This window comes from Rhinopithecus bieti, unplaced genomic scaffold (genome assembly GCF_001698545.2).
Source record: "Rhinopithecus bieti isolate Rb0 unplaced genomic scaffold, ASM169854v2 scaffold_35865, whole genome shotgun sequence".
NCBI lineage: Eukaryota > Metazoa > Chordata > Mammalia > Primates > Cercopithecidae > Rhinopithecus > Rhinopithecus bieti.
The window spans coordinates 182784-195139 of NW_016814950.1; the positions used below are offsets into that span (position 1 = coordinate 182784).

General features: G+C 51.8%; 1 protein-coding gene across 1 annotated transcript in view; it reads right to left on the minus strand.

The window, feature by feature from the left end:
- Nucleotides 1-7236: 7236 nt before the first annotated feature.
- CEACAM19 (CEA cell adhesion molecule 19) overlaps nt 7237-12356 on the minus strand; it is a 12298-nt gene continuing 7178 nt past the window's right edge. The window contains exons 4-7 of the mRNA XM_017852761.1: nt 11538-11584; nt 10575-10660; nt 8953-9006; nt 7237-8158 (exon numbers count right to left, since the gene is read on the minus strand). Coding sequence (XP_017708250.1) covers nt 8105-8158; nt 8953-9006; nt 10575-10660; nt 11538-11584 — 241 coding nt within the window. The 3' untranslated portion in view covers nt 7237-8104. The remainder of the gene's footprint in view (nt 8159-8952; nt 9007-10574; nt 10661-11537; nt 11585-12356) is intronic.

The window sequence follows — 12356 nt, forward strand, 5'->3', positions numbered from 1 at the left end:
TGAATAAATGTAAAGCCCTTAGCACAGTGCATGGCATATAATAAGTGCTCAATAATGTTTATTATTAATTATTATTATTACATTAGTTCCAGGTCATCTCCCCTACTAGACCTCAAGCTTCCTGAGGGTAGGAGCTGGGCTGGTTCATCTTCACCTCTCTCATGCCAGTCAAGTTCATGTAACAGAGTCTAGGGATAGTAATTGCTCAATAAATGTTTATCAATGAATGAATGGGGACTGCTAGGTTGGGAAAGGGAAGGATGTGTATAATGAGCATCCACACTCCTTGGGCCTCTGCCCTGTGCTGGTCAGTGCTGGAGCCCTTCAGTGATGGAGACAGTACTTGTGTTTATAGGGCTCATAGTCCAGTGGGACAGACCCGTCCCCAGGCAGTGATGGCCCAGAGTGGGCAGGGCTGGGGTGGGTGAGCTCACAGGAGGGATCTGACCAAGCTTGGAAGTCAAGGAGGGCTTTCTGGAGGAGGAGATGAGTTGAGACTTGGAGGGTGAATGGGGTGGGCAGGAAGAGTGGAACTGTGTGCCTGGGGGTGTGCAAGGGCCTGGAAGTGAGATGGAACACAGTGTGTGGGGAAACAGAAATAAGTTAAAACCGGTGGACTGTAGACCAGGGGCAAGGGTGAGAGGGCAGTGGGTGCTGAGAGGTGAGACTGAGCGTCCCCTGGACTTTGCAGGTGTTAGAGGCTGTGGTGAGGAGCTTGGACTCTAAGGGCGCTGGGGAGCCACGGATGGTTTTGAGCAGGAAGGGGCTAGGTTGAATTTGGGCTTTAGAAAGATCCTTTGGGCTGCTTTGTGGTAGGAGAATGGGAGTCGGGAGGAGTCCGGGTGGGAGGCTGGGGCAGGGAGAGGAGAGAAGCTGCCTGGACCAGGGCTGGGCTGCAGGGACAGGGGAAGGCCAAGTTCAAGAGGCCTGGAGGGCAGGGCCTGGTGCCTGCAGTGAGAGTGGGGAGGGAGGTGTCCAGGTTTGGGCTTGGGCAGCTGGATAGACTCTCTGGGTTCCCAGAGGGATAAAGAAGGGCAGAGACAGGGTGGGTGCATTGGGGGGCTCCAGGTAGCTGCTGCGCTTATGCTTGGGTCTGTGTGGGCCTCTGCTGCCCCCTGCTGGCTCAGGGCTGACCCTGTCTTGCAGCAAGTCTGGCAATAGTGACGACCCAATAAGCACAAACCCCAAACAGTAAAAGAAGGTGACATTTCTGGAGCGACAATGAGTCAGGTGCTACAAGGCGCACTCATGTTCACTGTCCCCACTCCCACACCCCGACCCCGGTCTCCAGCTGTCCGCTTCTGCAGACTCAGGACTGAATTCTCAAACCCGCCTGCTTTCTCCCTCCACTCTCCCTCCCTCTTTCCCTCCTCGCTTTCTTTCTTTGTTTTTTCTTTCTCTTTCTTTTCTTTCTCCACCTCTTCCCACCCCCCACTCCTCCTCCCTCCCCACCCCATTTCTTTCTTTCTTTTAAAAGTATTTTGCGAATCTGGCAGCCTCTGAACCAGAATAGGTTCAGAAAGGCTCCATCCTTCCTTCTTTTTTAAACAGTTTTGAGGTGTAATTCATACATCACACAATTCATCCATGTAAAGTATACAATGCGGGCTGAGTGCCATGGCTCACACCTGTAATCCCAGCACTTTGGGAGGCCAAGGCAAGCAGATCACTTGCGGTCAGGAGTTCGAGACCAGCCTGGGCAAGGTGGCGAAACCCCATGTCTACTAAAAGTACAAAAATTACCTGGGCATGGTGGTGCATGCCTGTAATCCTAGCTACTCAGGAGTCTGAAGAAGGAGGACCACTTGAGCCCAGGAGGTTGAGGCTGCAATGAGCCCAGATCGCAACCACTGCACTCCAGCCTGGGTGAAAGAGCAAGACCCTGTCTCTTAAAACGAAAACAAAACCAAAATAAAGGGCTCACTTCAAGAGCTTGTAGCGTATTCACAGAGTTGCGCAGCCGTTGTTACAATCAATTTGAGGACATGGCTGGATGTAGTGGCTCATGCCTGTAATCCCAGCATTTTGGGAGACTGAGGTGGGCAGATTGCCTGAGCTCAGGAGTTCGAGACCAGCCTGGCCAACAAACCCTGTCTCTACTAAAAATACAAAAATTAGCCAGGTGTGGTGGCATACACCTATAATCCCAGCTACTCGGGAGGCTGAGGCAGGAGAACCGCTTGAACCTGGGAGGCGGAGGTTGCAGTGAGCTGAGATCATGCCAGCCTGGGTGAACGAGCAAGACTCCATCTCAAAAAACAAAACAAAATAAAACAAACAAAAAATTGAGAACATCCTATCACCCCTAAGATAAAGCTTGTATCCACGAGCAGTCACTTCCTCATTCTGCCCTCCCTCCCAACCCTAACAACTACTACATCCACTTCTTGTCTTGATGAATCACCTGGCCATTTCATAGAAATGGGATCCTACCATATGGAGTCCTTTGCGTCTGGCTTCCTGCACTTAGCACAGCGTTTTCAGGGTCTTCTTTGCTGCAGTATGTGTCAGGGCTTCATTTATTTTCATGGCTGAATAATGTTCCACTGGATAATACAGCCATGCATCACTTCATGATGAGGATATGTTCTGAGAAATGAGTCCTTAGGCGATTTCATTGTTGTGTGAACATCATAGAATGTGTTTACACAAACCTAGATGGTAGAGCCTGCTACACACCTAGGGTATAGGGTACAGGCTATTGCTCCTAGGTTACAAACTTGCACAGTCTGTGGCTGCACTGAAAACTGTAGGCAATTGTAGCACAATGATAAATATTCGTGTATCTAATCATAGAAAAGATACAGTAAAAATACGGTATGACAGCCAGGTGTCCTGGCTCCTGCCTGTAATCCCAGCACTTTGGGAGGCCAAGGCACGTGGATCACTTGAGGTCAGGAGTTCGAGACCAGCCTGGCCAACATGATGAAATCCTGACTTTACTAAAAATACAAAAATTAGCTGGACATGGTGGTGCACACCTGTAATTCCAGCTATTCAGGAAGTTGAGGCAGGAGAATCATTTGAACCCAGGAGGTGGAGGGTGCAGCGAGCTGAGATTGTGCCAGTGCACCCCAGCCTGGGCAACAGAGTGAGACCTTCTCTAAAACAAACAAACAAAACAAAACAACAAACAAACAAAAAAAGTATTATAATCTTACGGGACCACTGTCATATACGTGGTCAGTGGTTGATGGAAATATGTGGTGCATGACTGTACCATATATATATTTTTTGACAGAGTCTGACAGAGTCTCACTCTTTTTGCCCAGGCTGGAGTGCGGTGGCACAATCTCGGCTCACTGCAACCTCTACCTCCCAGGTTCAAGCAATTCTCCTGCCTCACCCTCCCGAGTAGCTGAGATTACAGGCACCTGCCACCACACCCGGCTAATTTTTGCATTTTTGTAGAGACGGGGTTTCTCCATGTTGGCCAGGCTGGTCTCAAACTCCTGACCTAAGGTGATCTGGTCCACCTCGGCCTCCCAAAGTGCTGGGATTATAGGCATGAGCCACTGTGCCAGGCTGACTGTACCATATATGTTTATTCATTTATCCTGACTGGAAGTGATGGCTCATGCTTATAATCCCAGCACTTTGGGAAGCTGAGGCAGGAGGATTGCTTGACCCAGAAGTTTAAGACCAGCCTGGGCAATATAGTGAGACCCCATCTCTATTTAAAAAAATACATATCCAGATGAGTGCGGTGGCTCACGCCTATAATCAGCACTTTGGGAGGCCGAGGCGGGTGGATCACTTGAGGTCAGGAGTTTGAGACCAGCCTGGCCAACATGGTGAAGCCGCGTCTACACTAAAAATACAAAAATTAGCCAGGCATGGTGGTGCACGCCTGAAGTCCCAGCTACTCAGGAGGCTGAGGCAGGAGAATGGCTTGAACTCAGGAGGTGGAGGTTGCAGTGAGCCGAGATTGTGCCATTGCACTCCAGTCTGGGCAGCAGAGCGAGACTCTGTCTCAAAACAAAAACAAAAACATAAACAAAACAAACAAAAAACCCATTCATCTGCTCATGGACATTTGGGTTATTTCTACTTTTTGGCTACTGTGAATAGTGCTGCTGTGAACATTCACACAGAAGTGTTTGTGTGGCCATGTCTTGATTTCTCTTGCAAACCTGGCCCAGTTGCAGTGTGCACAACTCCCCTGCTCCACACCCTCCCATTGCTCGAAGCAGTCCCCCAGGAGTTGACCCTCTCCAGCACCTCTTCAGCATGCCAGTTCCAACATCTGCTCCATTCCTTCACAGCTTCATCACCCCTGACATTGTGTTCCATGCGCTTTGTCTGTGGCCTTTCTCCCACTAGCAGGGCAGCTCTCCAAAAGCAGGCATCACTGTCTGGTTCATGGCTGTCTCCCCAGAGCCTAGAATAGGGCTGTCCACAGCAGATGCTCAATAAATGTTCATTGAAATGATGAACAAACCAATTATTGGCACACTCTTCTCTCCAATCCCCTGTATCCAAACCAGAACCGAATTCTGTCAATGTTTTGTTCTAGAGTGTTGCTCTGTTGCCCAGGCTGGAGTGCAGTGGCATGACATCGGCTCAGTGCGACCTCTGTCTCCCGGATTCAAGTGATTCTCCTGTCTCAACCTACCACCATGCCTGGCTAATTTTTGTATTTTTAGTAGAGACAGTGTTTCAGCATGTTGGCCAGGCTGGTCTTGAACTCCTGACCTCAAGTAATCCGCCTGCCTTGGTCTCCCAAAGTGCTAGGATTACAGGCATTTACCACCATGGATTTCAGTCCTCCTGCCTGCAGAGCCAGGAGTTCGAGACCAGCCTGGCCAGCATGGTGAAACTCGTCACTACTGAAAATACAAAAAAAAAAAAAAAAAAAGTAGCTGGGTAAGGTGGTGCGCACCTGCAGTTCAGCTACATGGTAGGCTGAGGCAAGAGAATTGCTTGAGCCTGGGAGGCGCAGGTTGCAGTGAACTGAGATCGCGCCACTGCACTCCAGCCTTGGCGAAAGAGCAAGACTCTGTCTTAAAAAAGAAAAAAAAAAAAAAAAGAAGAGAGAGAAAAGGTGGAATCCCTCACACTCTTAGCCCTGGGCCCTGGCTACCTGGCTGACCTGGTTGACCATCTTAGCAAGGCAGTCAAAGGCCCAGGCATTGGGTGTCTGGAGTGGTCTGGGGATGGAGAAGTCTTCCAGGGAGTATTTGCATACTGAATCAGCATGAGATGCAACTTCTCCTTCTGTGATTTCTTCCTCATCCTCTGTATTAGTTTCCCATTTCCTATAAAAAAATTGCCACAAGTTTAGTGGCTTAAAACAACACAAGTTTTTTTATCTTACAGTTCTGGAGGTCAAGAATCCAAAAGGGGTCTTGCTGTACTAAAGCCAAAGTTTCAGCGGGACTGTCGCTTTCTGGAAGTTCTAGGAAGAGAATCCATTTTCTTGCCTTTCCCTAGTTCTGATTTTTTTTTTTTTTTGAGACGGAGTCTCGCTCTGTCACCCAGGCTGGAGTGCAGTGGTGCGACCTCGGCTCACTGCAACCTCCGCCTCCTGGGTTCAAGCGATTCTCCAGCCTCAGCCTCCCCAGTAGCTGGGATTACAGGCGCCCGCCACCATGCCTGGCTAATTTTTGTATGTTTAGTAGAGACGGGGTTTCCCCTTGTTGGCCAGGCTGGTTCTTGAACTTCTGACCTCAAGTGATCCCCCTGTCTCGGCCTCCCAAAGTGCTGTGATTACAAGCGTGAGCCACCACCCTTGGCTCTGATTTTTTTTTTTTTAGAGACGGGGTCTTGTTATGTTGCCCAGGCTGGGCTCCAACTCCTGGCCTCAAGTGATCCTCCCACCATGGCCTCCCAAAGTGCTGGGACTGCAGGCGTGAGCCACCGAGCTTGGCCCTCTTCCAGCTTCTAGAAGTTTCTTGCATTCCTTGGCTCATGGCCCCCTTCTGTCTTCAACACTCACAATGGCCCACAGAATCTTTCTCACACTGAATTGTTCTGACTCTGAAGTGCTGCCTTGACTTTCGGCTCCTTTTCCCATCTTCAAAGGGCTTTGCTTCCTTTGTTGTCATAGCCCCTCTGACTCACGCTTCCTGTGTCCTTCTTGATTATAAGGACCTGTGTGATTACATGAAGAGCCTGCCAGGGCAACCCAGGATATCTCCCAAAAGCAGGATCCTGAACTTAATCACAGCTGCGTTCTTTTGTCATATAACGTAACATTCACAGGGGATTAGGATGTAGACGTCACTGGGGGCCCGTTATTCAGCCCTTCACAGCACCCTACCGCCCAGAGCCACAGTCTCGGCAGTGCCTTACCTGGCCCTGTGCCACGTGCCCCTCCGTCCATCTCCTGACATCAACACCCACCCACCCTTTCCTGCTTCCCCACTCTCTCCACCACACTGGAGTCTTGCTCTGTCACCCAGACTGGAGTGTAATGGTGTGATCTTGGCCCACTGCAAATTCCGCCTCCCGGGTTTAAGCAATTTTCCTGCCTCAGCCTCCCCAGTTGCTAGGATTACAGGCGCCCACCACCATGCCCGGCTAATTTTTGTATTTTTAATAGAGATGGGATTTCACGTTGGCCAGGCTGGTCTTGAACCCTTGACCTCAAGTGACCTGCCTGCCTTGGCTTCCCAAAGTGCTGGGATTACAGGCATGAGCCACCATGCCCAGCCGCCTTGCTGCTCCTTGAATGTGCCAGGCATGCTCCTGCCCCGGGGCCTTTGCACTTGCTATTCTCTCTGCCTGGAATGCTCTTCCTCCAGAGCCCCACAAGCCTCCCTTCTTCCCCTCCTTCAAGTCTTTGCTCATTTGTCACCTTCTCAGTGAGGACCTCTCTGCCCTTTCTAATTAAAAATCTCAGTCCCCCAATACTCTCAACTCCCCTCCATTTCCCCAATACACTTATCCCCATCTGACAGACAGCACACATTCATTATTATTATTATTATTATTTTTTTTTTTTTTTTTTTGAGACGGAGTCTGGCTCTGTCGCCCAGGCTGGAGTGCGGTGGCCGGATCTCAGCTCACTGCAAGCTCCGCCTCCCAGGCTTACGCCATTCTCCTGCCTCCGCCTCCCAAGTAGCTGGGACTACAGGCGCCTGCCTCGTCGCCCGGCTAGTTTTTTGTATTCTTTAGTAGAGACGGGGTTTCACCATATTAGCCAGGATGGTCTCGATCTCCTGACCTTGTGAACCGCCCGTCTCGGCCTCCCAAAGTGCTGGGATTACAGGCTTGAGCCACCGCGCCCGGCCACATTCATTATTTTATTTCCTGATTCTCTCCCCTGCCAGAGCGACCCTCTGGGAAAGCAGGAGTTTTTGTTTTACTTTCTATCAAGGCTGCAAGAGTCTAGAACTGGGTCTGGCATACAGCAAAGGCTCATTTATTGCTGAATGAATGTATAGATTGGGGGAGGGGAGGACAAGGTGAGGCCACATTTGGGACCGGGGCTGGGGCGGGGTGGAGAAGGGAGCTGCTGCCCAGAGGGACTCGGTGAGATTCAGGGTGGGGCCAAGGCCAGCAGCTGGCAGCGGTTTCTGAGAGGGGCTGGGCCTGCCTGAACAGGGAAGGGGTCTGGCAGCTGTGGTCACCTTGCTGGGACTGGCGTGTGGGGCCACAGGCCTGTGAGGCTGGGCCTCTCTGCCACCTGAGGCCCGCATGGCGGGGTGTCTGCCTTGTCCCCAGGGGAAGAGACTCAGGGTCACTGGTGGAGTTGGGGTAGGGCATTGAGGACAGACAGTTGGGAGCCCAGCCAACTGCCTGGGAGGCAGGCCTGAGGCCACCCCCTTGTCCCCAGATATCCAGATCTTGGAGGACTTTGGCATGGAAAGGGGCCAGAGCCTGATTTTCACAGGCACATGGCCCAGGCCAGCTTGCTTGAGGGAACAGACTGAAGGCAGGCATGCATTCAGGGGCTGTACAGGGACCCAGGCCTGTTACAGTCTCCCATCCCCCTGCCAGGACACCTGCCCCATGTGCTGCTGAGTCCTTGGCCGAGTCCACCTCATCGGCCCCACAGCTCCCCATGGCCTCGTCCTGCTGGTCTCAGGTGTGAGGCTCCCAGAGGAGGGCTGGGGCCTTGGGCCTTGTCTTCTCCCCGGCTGGCCTGAGCCAGGACTCATCAGGAGGTTGGCACCAGCTGGCAGTAGGGGGCAGGGTCGGGGTTTAGCAGGTCCTGCTTGGGCGGGGAGAGAGAACAGAATTATGACTGGGTGGAGGGTGAGAGTCTTGGGGAGACAGAGAGGGACAGAGGATGAGAGACAGAGTGAGATGGGGAGAAACCCACAGAAAGAATGGAAGAGCAAGGTGGAAAGAGAGTGAGACGCAGAGAAAAGAGGTCCTGGAAGAGCCAGGAAATGAGGTGGACACAGTGACAGAGACAAAGAGGCAGGAGAGACAGAGAATGGAGAGAGAGACAGAGATGCAGAGAAACAAAGATTCGTAAAGAGATGCATCTCAGACAAGGCAGCATGAACAAATTGGAAACAGAGAAAGACAGAGAGATTGAAAAGGACACAGCCAGAGAAATTGAGAGAGAGAGAGTCCAAGAAAGGGGAAGACAGACACACAGACATATGTAGGCCACTCAGAGAGAGACAGAGCTACAGGGACAGACAGCAGACAGGAGGGGATGGAGAGGGACTGAGCCCTGCAGTGGGGTTTCACTGGGGACCCGACTGGCTGTGTGACCCTGGGCAATCCCCTGTCCCTCTCTGGGCCTTGTTCCTCCTGTGCAAATTCAAGGTTTTGGATCCCTTTTGCAAAGAAGGAAATCGCAGCCTTGGGAGGAAAAGGGATTTGCCAGGGTCTCTCAGGGAGGCGGTTTGGGCTTCTCCGAGAGCTGAGACCATGAGGCTTGTGGGGATGAGGGGAGGAGAGCCCCCAGTTTCGGTTGTCTTGACCTCTCCCCACCCAGGCTTCGGGGCTCCTGGATCCATAGGATCCCCACCACCCCTCCCAGCTCCATACCTGGTACTGGTGGTTCTCTGGCCCCGCCTGTAGGGGTGGGGGTGTGGGCAGGGGCTACAAGGAAAGGACACAGGTGAGTGGGCGCTCGGCACCCCCACCCTCTAATCTTTGACCTTTGGTTCTGGGACACTCTCAGATTCCAAGTCCCCATCATCCCTCCCAGACTGCGAGGCCCCTGCGCAGAGGGGATTAACTTCCTTGTACCTCAGCGTTCTCCTCTGACAACTGGGCACTGGGCCCCAGCTTTGTGTGGTATCCCGTCAACCACTCCGTTAACTCTCAGTCTACCCCTGTCAACACCTCTGGTTCTAAGCTCTTAGCCTTAGTGTTTTTTTTTTTTTTTTTTTTGAGACGGAGTCTCGCTCTGTCGCCCGGGCTGGAGTGCAGTGGCCGGATCTCAGCTCACTGCAAGCTCTGCCTCCTGAGTTCACGCCATTCTCCTGCCTCAGCCTCCCGAGTAGCTGGGACTACAGGCGCCCGCCACCTCGCCCGGCTAGTTTTTTGTATTATTTTAGTAGAGACGGGGTTTCACCGGGTTAGCCAGGATGGTCTCGATCTCCTGACCTCGTGATCCGCCCGTCTCGGCCTCCCAAAGTGCTGGGATTACAGGCTTGAGTCACCGCGCCCGACCTAGCCTTAGTGTTTTAAGCTTCTCTTACTTTTCGCTTTTTTAGAAAAAGACAGGATCTTGCTGTGTCACCCAGGCCAGAGTACAGTGGCGCAATCATGGCTCACTGCAGCCTCAAACTCCTGGGCTCAAGTGATCCTCCCTCCTCAGCCTCCCTGGTAGCTGGGACTATAGGTGCACACTACCATGCCTAGCTAAATTTTTGTAGAGATGGGGTCTCGCTATGTTCCCCAGGCTGGTCTCAAATTCCCGGCCTCAAGTGATTCTCCCACCTTTGTCTCCCAAAGTGTTGGGATTTATAGGCGTGAGTCATCATGCCCAGCTAAGTTTTTCTTTTTATTTAATCTAAATAACCTCTTTTTTTTTTTTTTTTTTTGGGGGACGGGGTCTCGCTCCTGTCACGCAGGCTGGAGTGCAGTGGCATGACCTCGGCTCACTGCAACCTCCACCTCCTGGATTCAAGCGATTCTCCTTCCTCAGCCTCCCAAGTAGCTGCAATTACAGGCATGCACCATCACACCTGGCTAATTTTTGCATTTTTAGTAGAGATGGGGTTTCGCCATGTTGGCCAGGCTGGTCTCAAACTCCTGACCTCAGGTGATCCACCCACCTTGCCCTCCCAAAGTGCTAGAATTATAGGCGTGAGCCACTGTGCACAGCCTAAGTAACTCATTTTTATAAACTTTTCATTATATATATAAAACCTCCCCATTATAAAGGGAGTAGCTGCTCAGTGCAGAAAACACAGACAAGTATAAAAGAAAAGAAGATAAAACCCACCCACCACCCTCCACACCCCAGAGACGAATGCTGCTTCTGTTGTGCTGTTTCCTTCCAGTCTCTTTTCCTTAGGATTTTTAAAAACAGGGAACAATATACAGAGAGTTGAGATTCCCAGACTTGGTGTCAAGGTGGCCCAGAGGACCACGGCCAGCTCAGAGGGGAGGCGCCTGTGAGCACTGGCTTCAGGGGAGAGGCTGGGGACAGGACTCACCTGGGCTGGGTTTATGGACCTCGTGTCACTGATGGGGGACACCAGGAAGACCGGAGAGGGCATCACTTCATAGATGTTGTTGTCATCTGAAACAGGGGACAGGGGAGGTACCTGCTGACAGATGGGCCCCACAGGCCACTCTGGCTGCCTGTTGACATTCATTTATTTATTTATTCAACTAACATTTGTGCAAATTCTTCTTCTAGCCAAACCCAGTGCTGGGGACACAGTGGTGACCATGACAGTCCCGGGCCTGCCCTTCCGGGACTCACAGGCCAGTGGGGAACACAGACCAGTCTCCAGAGTGACAACCTGGAGTGTTTAGGGCTGGAGTGGTGGGACTGGGGTGGGTGGGAGCCCAAGAGGGGTGTCTAAGCAGCCTAGCACTCAGTGAGGGCTTCCTGGAGGGGGCACCTCAGATAGTAGAGAGAAGTAAGAGTGAAGCTAAGGCAGGAGAGGGTGAATGCAGAGGTCTGGTGAGAGAGCCAGCTGTGTTTCAGAAACGATGTTTGATCTGTCTTGTGAAGGGCCTTGAGAATCATGATAAGGTTCTCAAGGGCACAGGGGAGCCATGAAGGGCCTTTGAGCAGAGGAGTAACAGGATCAGAAGTTTAGAAAGATCTTGTCCCGGGATGGGTTGGAGGTGTCTGGAGGCTGGGAGATCAGTGAGGAGCTGGGTGTGGGGGGGTCTAGGAGGCTGGTAGTGGCCTGTGGGGGTGGATGGGATCCACTCGCATGACGGGATGGGGGTGCCAGCCACTGAGAAGAAGAGAGAAGGCAGGTTTAGGGTGGTGCCAATGTGTTCAGATTATGTGGGTGGAGTTCAGGGGGCCCCAGGGAGGTCTCAGGCATGTGCATTGGGAGGCCCCTGAATGAGGGAGAATAAGGGGGCTTGTGGCTATGGGGGAGAAGGAAGGAGTTGAGAAGAGGGCTAGGTAGTGAGATCTGGGGCTCTTGCCTTACCAGCATCATGAGCAGGGCCCAATTCTGGCTTCTCTGTGGTTGCCATCCTGGGGACACATGGAGGGAATTGATATTAGGATAGAGAGACACTTGGGTGGGTGGAGAGAGACTTAGAGAGGCTGGAAATCCCACCAGGCCCCTGAAAGCCACATGGTCTCTCCTTCAGAGTGAGCTAGGATGAGGCCTGAACTATCCCAGACTCTTATTCCATAATCCCCATCTGCAGTCCCTCAGTTTCCCTAGCCACCACCTCATGCCAATGAGCAACGTTCCCCAAACATCACCATTTACAGAGATCACCTACATGGTCCTGCTCCAACCACCTGTCTTAGCTTTCCTTAATGTTTCTCTTTACATTGATTCATTTGAATACCCTTATTTATTTTTTATTTTTATATTTATTATTTTTTTTTGAGACAGTCTCGCTCTGTCGCCCAGGCTGGAGTGCAATGGCGTGATGTCAGCTCACTGCAACCTCCGCCTCCTAGGTTCAAGGGATTCTCCTGCCTCTGCCTTCCAAGTAGCTGGGATTACAGGTGTGTGCCACAATGTTCGGCTAATTTTTTTTTTTTTTTTTTTTTTTGAGACGGAGTCTCGCTCTGTTGCCCAGGCTGGAGTATAGTGGTGCGATCTTGGCACACTGCAAGCTCCACCTCCCGGGTTCACGCCATTCTCCTGCCTCAGCCTCCCAAGTAGCTGGGACTACAGGCACCCGCCACCATGCCCGGCTAATTTTTGTATTTTTAGTAGAGACGGGGTTTCACCGTGTTAGCCAGGATGGTCTCGATCTCCTGACCTCATGATCTGCCTGCCTTGGCC